General features: G+C 38.7%; 1 protein-coding gene across 1 annotated transcript in view; it reads left to right on the top strand.

The window, feature by feature from the left end:
- CEP57L1 (centrosomal protein 57 like 1) overlaps positions 1-8,354 on the top strand; it is a 30,397-nt gene extending 22,043 nt beyond the window's left edge. Inside the window, exons 9-10 of the mRNA XM_042780938.1 lie at positions 5,472-5,616; positions 8,133-8,354. Coding sequence (XP_042636872.1) covers positions 5,472-5,616; positions 8,133-8,354 — 367 coding nt within the window. The remainder of the gene's footprint in view (positions 1-5,471; positions 5,617-8,132) is intronic.
- Positions 8,355-9,843: the final 1,489 nt, after the last annotated feature.

Raw genomic sequence — 9,843 nt, 5'->3', positions numbered from 1 at the left:
TGTTGTTGAAAAAAAGGTGTTTGCAATGAACAAGTCGTTGGTCTTGCAAAATTCTACCATACGAGTTCCAGCATTATTTCTGTCACCAAGGCCAAATTTAAAGAGCAACTCAAAAATCGTTTTGACACTCATGACCAAAGACTGGACAAGTTGTGGGATGACATCAAGTACATCATAAATAAAGCAAAAGGTCACTAAAAAAATAAACAAGGAAGAAAAAGACAAAATGGATATCAGAAGAGACATTCTGAAACTTATTCTTGCATATAGAGTAGTTAAAGTGAGTAGAAGAAATTAATGTGGTAAAAGAGCCAAACAGAAGATTTGAAAGGGTAGCTCAAAAAGGCAAAAGTATTACAATGAAATGTGCAAAAACCTGGAGTTAGAAAACCCATAGGTAAGAACACAGTTGGCATTTTTCCAATTGAAAGAACTGAAGAAAACATTCAAGCCTTGAGTTGCAATATTGAAGGATTCTATGGGCAAAATACTAAACAATGCAGGAAGCATCAAACAGAGATGGAAGGAGTACACAGTGACAGTGTACCAAAAAGAACTGGTTGCTATCTGACCTTTTCAGGACATAGCATATGACCAAGAACCAATGGCATTGAAGAAGTCCAAGCTACAGTGAAGGCATTAGGGAGAAACAATGCTCCAGGAATTGATGAAATACAAATTGAGATGTTTCAACAAACAGATGGACCACTGGAAGTGTTGACTTGTCTGTGCCGAAAAATTTGGAAGACAGCTATCTGATCAACCAACTGGAAGAAATCCATCCATATTTGTGCCCATCCCAAAGAAAGGTGATCCAACAAAATGTGGAAATTATCAAACAATACCATTAATATCACATGCAAGTAAAGATCATTAAAAAAATGGTTGCAGCAGTTCATCAACAGGAAACTTCCAGCAATTCAAGCCAGATTGAGAAAAGCATGTGGAGTGAGGGATATAATAGCCAGTGGTAGATGGATTTTGACCGAAAGCAGAGAATACTAGAAAGATGTTTACCTTTGTTTTATTGACCACACAAAGGCATTCAACTATGTGGATCATAAAAAATATATATGAATAACAATTGGGAAGAACAGGAAGAATTGGGAACACTTCATTGTGGTCATGTGGAACCTGTACATAGACCAAGAGGCTGTCATTCAAACAGAACAAGGAGATGTTGGGTGATTTAAAATCATGAAGGTGTAAGCCAGGGTTGTATCTTTTCACCATACTTATTCAATCTTTCAGTGCAGTGAATTGCTTCATATGGCCCTTCTAGTCATCATCTGCATTTTGTGATGTATTGTAAATCCTAATACCTACACCTGTTTAGGGTAGGATGTATCTTGAGTGCCTCCCTGCTAGAGGATGTGACTCAAGTCACCACGCTTAGCTTCTTTGAGGGTATATATGTCAATGTTCTGGGAAAGTTTTCTCTCTTGCTCCGGTTCTGCATTTGGTTTGTCATCATCTCACCCCTGGACTTGAGCCAATTTGGGTTCACCAATCCCTGCAACCACATGAGTTGGGAGAATTCTCCAGACCTACCCACAGGCCTGGGACATGCCAGACTGCCAGTCTCCAAGCCTCCATTACCACCACGTGAGCCATTTCCTTGCGAGTTTGTGAGTTCAGTGAGACGTTGCCACCAACTACGGAACCCTAAGATGGAAGGGAGATTATTGAGGGGAGGAGGAGGAATTGATGTCACAGATGATGGAGTGGCATGGCAGTTTGGAAAAAGTGAACATTTGGGACATCTTTAACCTCCACCTCATAGGGACCAACCTTGTGCTGATCTTTCTAAGAGAAATTATTCAAGCAATCTATATGCTCAACAAATAATGTGAGAAACCAGAAACCAAAAAAACAAATTCACTGCTGTTGAGTCAGATCTGACTCATAGCGACTCCTCCTTGGTTTTCCAAGGCAGTATCACTACGGAAGTATATTGCCTAGTGTTCCTTCTGAGGAGTGGCTAGCGGGTTTGAACTGCCAGCCTTCTGGTTAGCAGTCAGATGCTTTAGGCACTGCACCACCAGAGCTCCCAATAATGTGAGAAGCTGGACTATATGAAGAAGAACGTGGTATCAGGATTGGAAGAAGACTCATTAACAACCTGCCATATGCAGATGACACAGCCCTGCTTGCTGAGAGTGAAGGGTGAAGAATACTTGAAGTCCTTACTGATGAAGATCAAAGATTAGATTATAAATCATAATCAGCCTTCGGTATAGATTATACCTCAGCATAAGACAAAAGTCCTCACAACGGGAATAATAAACAGCATCATGATAAATGGAAAAATGTTGAAGTTTTCTTGGATTTCTTTTTACTTGGATCTACAATAAACACCCATGGAAGCAGCAGTCAAAAAATCAAACAATATATTGTGTTGGGAAATCTGCAGCAAATGACCTCTTGAAAGTGTTAAAAAGCCAAGATGTCACCTTGAGGACTAAGGCGTGTGCCTGACTCTAGCCATGGTATTTTCTATCACCTCATATGCACACAGAGGAGCTCTGGTGGCTAGTGCCTAAGGCATTTGACTGCTAACCAGAAGGCTGGCAGTTCAAACCCACCAGCCACTCCTTGGAAGGAAGACTGGGCAATCTACTTCCGTGGAGATACCGCCTCAGAAACCCAAGGAAGGGTCACTATGAGTCGGAAACAACTTGACAGCAGTGAGTTTGATATAGTTTTTGCCTATGCACACAAAAGCTGGACAATGAATAAGGAACACCAAAAAAGAATTGATACATTTGAATTATGTCGTTGGTGAGAATATTAAATATACCATTGACTGCCAGAAGAACGAACAACTCTATCTTGGAAGAAGTACATGCAGATTGCTCCTTCAAAGCAGGTACAAAGAGACTTCATCTCACACTTTGGGAGTGTTATCAAGAGGGACCAGTCCCTGGAAAAGGACATCATGTTTGTAAAGCAGAGGGGTCAGTGAAAAAGAGGAATACCCTCAAGGGGATGGATTGGCACAGTGGCTGCAAAAAATGTGCTCAGACATGGCAACAATTATCAAGATGGCACAGGACCAGGCAGTGTTTTGTTCTGTTGTACAAAGGGTCATTGGGAATACAAACCAAGTCGATGGCACCTAACAACAACATGTAATTATTACTTTTCTAATCTAAGAAGTTTCTATATTCCCAATCACTGGACTGATAGTAGCTATAAGGGAGGTTGGGCAATCTACTTCCGTTGTGATACCGCCTTGGAAACCCAAGGAGGGCTCGCTATGAGTCAGATCCGACTCAACGGCAGTGCATTTGGTTTGGTTTGGGTTTTGGTGATTTTAGATTATAAATCCTAAAAGCTTTTAGAAGAAAGATTACCCTTTTTTTATTTTTAAAAATATTTTAGTTAAATGAGTGATTTGTTTAGACAAATAGGAAGGCAATTCCTTGTTTTAGACTGAATAGTCTGCATTACAAGTTTTGAAGCATTCATAATTAATAAGATACTGTATGGGATACATATGTTATGCCTCCAATTTGAGTATGTACGTATCAGCTTCTCTAGAACATATGTGATTTGGCTGGCCAGCTAGTCAAACTAGGACCACTCTAGAAGATATTACTAGGTCTATTGACAGTACTTCATTGAAGAGACTAACAGGAGTTACAAATCCAGGAGTTTCTCAGGTAAATACTTCTCCAGGTGGAATTCCTCCAAAGATTCTACCTCTCTCTACCTCAAGAATTCCAATGTTGGAATCAAAGAGCCCCCTAATGCCTCTAGCTAAAGACATCAGCACATTTTACATTTAGCTAGGGACAGGAAGAAAGCCGATTTTTAAAAAGTACTGTTTAAGGGCATACATCTCGATAGCACAGATGATTAAATGCTTACCTGGGAGCCCAATGATTGACAGTTCAAACCCGCCCACAGGCACCTCAGAGACAAACTGGCGGTTTGGTTCTCGTGGGCCACAGCCTTGAGAGCGCTCTGGAGCAGTTCTGCTTTACACACATTTGGTCGCCGTGAGTTGGAATCAACTGAACAGCAACTAAAAATACAACAACAAAGTCTAAGATATTTCTAAATGTATCTGACCTTCAAATCACAAGAGTCGGGTTATATTTACCATAGAATTAGTGCCGTGGTAGCTGCCATTGAGTTGGCTCCTACCTTATGTTGAAGTCACACACTGCTGAGTGAAAGGCTGCTTGCTCCTTTACCATCCCATGATCCATTGTGGATCAGACCTCTGAATCCATATAGTTTTCATAGACTGGGTTTTGGAAATAGATCACCCAGCCTTTCTTCCTAGTCCATTTTAGCTTGGAAGCTCTGCTGAAACCTGGCCAGCTTCATAGCAGTTTGTAAGCCTCCCCTGACATATGAGCTGCATTGGCTGGGAATCGAACCTGGGTCTCCCACACAGAAGGCAAGAGTTCTACCACTGTGCCACCACTGCACTTGGAGATTTAATTCCAAACCAATTTTTTTTTAAATTTTTTTCTTTTTCTTTTCTTTTTTTTTTTTATTGTGATTTGGGTGAAGATTTACAGAGCAAATTCACTTTCTCTACAGCAGTTCACATATACTTTGTCTCATGTCATTGACCACAGTTTATCACAATGCAATAATTCCCCTCCCACTTCCTCCCTATAGTTACCACTTCCCAGTGTCCATCCCTCCATACTCTCCTGCCCCCTGAGCTATCTCCCTGTGCATAAGCAGCCCTTCCTTCTCCCATGTTTGTTCTCTCCAGGGCATGTGTCTACTTGAGGTAAATGTCCAAACCAATTTTTAAAAAAAAAACTGTTGCCATCGAATCAATTCCAACTTCTACTTCAATTCCAGTCCTCTATTAGAAAAATCTAAAGAAGGAAATCCAGCTTGCACATCTTGAAGTTCTCTGTCAATATACTGCTGCAACCATTTTTTAATTATCTTCAGCAAGATTTTACTTCCATGTGATATTAATGATGTTGTTGTTGTTGTTTTGTGCCGTTGAGTCAAACCCGACTCAGAGCGATCCCTCCTTGGGTTTCCGAGGCAGTATCACTACAGAAGTAGGGTTGCCCAACCTTCCTTCCAAGGAGTGGCGGTGGGTTTGAACCACCAGCCGTCTCATTAGCAGGCAAGTGCCTTAGCCACTATGCTACCAGAGCTCCCGATATTAATGATATTGTTCAATAATTTCCACATTCTGTGGGATTCCCTTTCTTTGGAATGGGTACAAATATGAATCTCTTCCAGTCAGTTGGCCAGGTGGCTGTCTTCCAAATATCTTGGCATAGGCAAGTGAGTGCCTCCAGCATGGCATCTGTTTGATGAAACATCTCAATGGGTATTCTGTCAATTCCTGGAGCCTTGTTCTTTGCCCTTTTAAGATTAATACTTAACTCTAAAATTTATAGTTGAACAGAAAATTGTTTAATTATGGCAAGGACATATACCATATACTATAACAATGTTTGATACATGTTTTTCTTTCATAGGGAGCATCAAGAACTTTTGAATCAAATGAAGCAAACTCAGAGCCATTCAGCCTGTGAAGGCATAGAAAGTGAACTAGAGCATTTAGTCAAGAAAATGGAAATTAAAGGAGAACAAATTTCCAAACTGAAGAAACATCAAGACAGTGTAAGAAGGTTTTAATAAAAAATTTTAATGGAACTATAATATTTGTGGATTCAGTGTTATATCTATATGACCTACCAAATTTGAGGACTGTTATGTGTGGCTTAGTAAAAAGATAAATAGACAGTAGTCACTTAGACCTGTTACAGAATAGAGCCGTCTGTCCCTTTGGAATTGCATGGGCCTCCTGCAGCATTCTGCAAGATAACAGAAAGAAAAAGGAGCAAGAAAGATGAGTTACATGTTCAGAGATGGCTTTGGGGAAATTGAGATCAGCAGTCTTTTCGTTTCTCCTTCCCTTCTCTAATGCCTTAATGATGCCACTAATGACTGTAAGTCTCTAATTTAGTACCATACATAAACCTGGCTCCTCAAGCAGTATTCCAATCCTAAGACCACTATCCCTTCTTTCTCAAAATAGCCTGTGCTGTGTTCTATTCCCTAGGACCTGTGCTCAGCTAGCTACTGTGAATGGGGCAGCAGTGGGGAGGGAGACTCTATGCTTGTGTGCAGAGACTTAATAACTAAGAATAGCTTAGAGGTTTTAACACTTTAACAGAAGAATTATGTAATATAATATCCCAAGTCAGTGACTTGATAGCTTGAGTCCAGGGCAGGCCTTTTCAAGAATCTTCATCACTTCATGTAACTTTTCTGCTTATGGCTATAATCAGCACTTGTATAAGTTGGTGATATACTAACCTTAATTAAGCCTCCCTTTCTTGCACAGGAAAGTAATAAATGATGCAGAATTTTACAGCCTTTATGACTAGTAAATAAATAAACATTTTGAAGCAAATATTTTTAGTTTATTAGCTTTTAAGGCTGTACACCAAAAAAACCAAACTCAATGCCATCGAGTCGACTTCAGCTCATAGCAACTCCCTTCGAGTTTCTGAGGCAGTAAATGTTTATGGAAGCAGATTGCCCGCTCTTCCTTCCATAGAGTGGCTGGTGGGTTTGAACCACCAACCTCTGGTTAGCAGTCAAATGCTTTAGGCACTATGCCACCAGAGCTTCCTTTTAAGGCTATCGTAAGTCATATTTTTTTTATATAATGGTATTTGGTGAAGATTATACACTTGTACACTTTCTTGAAATTACATTGGAGAAACATGTAAGGAATAGAAGAATAATCATATTTTTAAACCTGAGGCAGTCTGTACATAGATTATACTTTGAAAAACATGATTCATATTTCATAATAGCTCTTGTAGGATAAATTTCCAAGTACTTTATCATGATAAATTTAATATCTGTAATAAAATTTGTCTCTTAGGCAAACAGAGCACCAGGTACTTACCCAATGTCTGGACTAGCTCTATAAATTAGGCCTTTCCCAGAGCCCTGTGTGTAACTGTGAAATAGACTAGGTAATGAGATGACCTTTGAAAAAAATGAGTTCTGTGCTGTGGAAAGTGAATTTGCTCTGTAAATCTTCACCCAAATCACAACTAAATAATAAATTAATTAATTAATTAAAAGACAACTAAAAAAGAAAAGAAAAAATGAGTTCTGGCTAGTGGGTGAGTTTTGCTTTGTTTAATTCAGTCTACCTAGTTATTACCAGATACTCTCAAAGAAATCAAGTTATCCCTTTAACCAATTTTTTTTTTTTACTGCTATTTAGTAATATAGACAGTCCCCAGGTTATGAATGAGATCCATTCCTAAGTGGGTTTTTTAAGTTGAATTTGTAGATAAGTCCAAACAGGTGCATATGGTTCTCATTAGTGTTACTTTAGTGCAAGAAAATCTTAAAGGCTTTTTCATGATTTAAAAGCTGCACATGCAGCAAGTAAAGGTGATTATGATGAAGAATTTGTTTGGAGTAGAGGTTGGTTCAGTCATTTCATTGTGAAGGCAAATTTGCATAACATTATAGAGCAAGTATGAGTTGTCTGTAAGTCGAATGTTCATAACCTGAGGACTGCCTGTACTCTAAATTCAAGAATATGTTTTCAGTACATAAAGATATATATACTCATTCCTAGCAACAGTCAATCCTTTAGCTTCACTGCTAATGTTATCTGAAAGGTCCTTCTTTTCCTCTCTGCTGTCTAGTTTCTACCATTTCATAACCTCCATGAAACCTTCCCCTCAGCTTCTCTAGCCTACAGTGATTTTTGGCTTTCTCAAATATATACTTTTTTTCTTACTTGAAGTTTTCTGGCTTGAATTATTTATGCTCAGGTTGTCACATACATGCTTTTTTCCTTCACTATTAAGATCAGCAAGCCCCTTGAAAGCCAGGACTGTTTTATTCATTATATTTCTACCTGATTAGCACTGTGTTGGACATATAATAGTTATTCAATAAATAAAAATTTACTGAATTAAACTTTTTACTTTTATATAATTTTTTTTTTACTTTTATTGTGGTCAAGTATTTATAATATTTAGTAAATATATATTATATTTTTTATATAATATATAATTTTTAAGCTTTCAATCCAATCCATTTTAGGTTGTATTTTTAGTATATTGTTGACTAAAATTTTAGATTTTTGTTCTCTCCAGGTCCATAAACTGCAACAAAAGCTGCAAAACTCAAAGATGAGTAAAGCTTCAAGTATTCAACGAGAAGACAGCACCCTTAAAGGATCAAAGAACATAAAAAATAGCCCTAGAAAATGTTCTCATGAAACTAGCCCTATTCAGAAAAACAGCACCTTTCCTCCAAAGCGAGTCCATAATCTTCAAATGAAATTGAGAAAAGATGACATCATGTGGGAACAGTAACACAATAGCAAAACTGTCACCTCAGATGAACTCTGTCAGTGAGATCTTGAAGGCCTAAAGTGGTTTTAAGTTAATATACCTTTATGAAAATTGGAATTATGTTTCTAGCCTCTATAAACTGTGAAGTTGTAGTACTTTTAAATTAACGATTGCTTTTTTGTTTTTCTTATTGATTGAAATGCCTAATCTCATCATGTTCTAGAACACTGTTCACTAAGCTAAATCTAAGAAATTGGATTGGGTTAACCATGTTCAAAAGTGAATTAAACTTGAGAAACAAATACATTCCTGTTTCCTTTGGTAGGGCTGTCACTTAGGGACCAGTGTAAAATGTGCGGGCTGTGGTAAGGTCTTGTAGCTTTCTTGGTGCTTCCGCCCTGTGCCTTGTTTTAGAGCTGTGAGATGTTTTCCTTTCTGACCCAGGAAAAGCTGAACAGGTCTGCAGTTTAATGAAAAGGTCTTAACCCAATTTTCTTTGTGATAATTACGAATAGGAATCCACAGTTACTTAATTTTAAAGGACATTATTGTAACTTAACTGCAGAAGCTTTCCTCTTCTATTCCCATTCTCTTTTAAAAATCTAATTGTGTTAAACCAGTGATCTGTTTCATCTTACTCCTTTACAGCTACACAAACTTTCATACTGTGCACTGTATATAATGTTCATCAATACAAATTGAGAATTGATCTTCCAAGACCCACAAAGCTGGCATCTTCTTTATGATGTATAGGTACAGCAAGTTGGGCATTTTATTAACTAATCAGAAACTCAGATAAATATTTTTTTGTTTTTAAATCAATGATGTCATAATAGAGTGTATATATATTATATAATAAATTTATACTTGTTGACCTATCTTGTCAGAAGCTTATAGAAAGTGCTATGACTCTTTTGATCTTGTGGTGCAATGAATCACTTAGTAGGGCTCTTCCAGCCATGGTCTTTATGACTCCCATCAGATGACTGGGTGGAACTATATAAATGTGTGGTGCTTGTGGCCCATATCCAAGGGAATTGGATAGCTTGCTAATAACGTAAATAGAGTATATAGTGCCCTTATGGGTGTGGGACCATGCAAATAAGGGATACGGAACCCTGATATCCTAATATAATGGGGATTGGTAGTTTTGTCATCTCACTAGACTTAAAAATGAGCCCTCCCAGAGGCAGAAAGGGGGATCTCATTACCATCCAGAAGAGAAGAGCAGAGAGTGGAATGTGTCCTTAGACACCAGGTCCCTGTACTGAGTGAGACACAGCCCCAGAGGCAGCAGAACCAAGAGACTGGTGTGAGACAGAGTGACGGACTTGCCAGCTCACTGAGCAAGAAAGCAGAGTGCCTTTGGGCAGGAGGTTTGCTGGCAGAGTGGGGTGCACCTGTCAGCAGAGCTAACAGCTTTGTAACACTTCCCCGAGCAGGGCAGAGACCAGACTGAGATCCAAAGAGAGGCTGCTCGCAGGCATACAGAGGGGAAGCTGTTCTGATT

The sequence above is a fragment of the Orycteropus afer genome, unplaced genomic scaffold (assembly GCF_000298275.1).
Source record: "Orycteropus afer afer isolate SDZICR_OR568_19922 unplaced genomic scaffold, OryAfe1.0 scaffold00072, whole genome shotgun sequence".
In the NCBI taxonomy this organism is placed as follows: Eukaryota; Metazoa; Chordata; class Mammalia; order Tubulidentata; family Orycteropodidae; genus Orycteropus; species Orycteropus afer.
The sequence above is the reverse complement of the archived record's forward strand: the minus strand, read 5'-3'. Positions and strand labels throughout refer to the sequence as shown.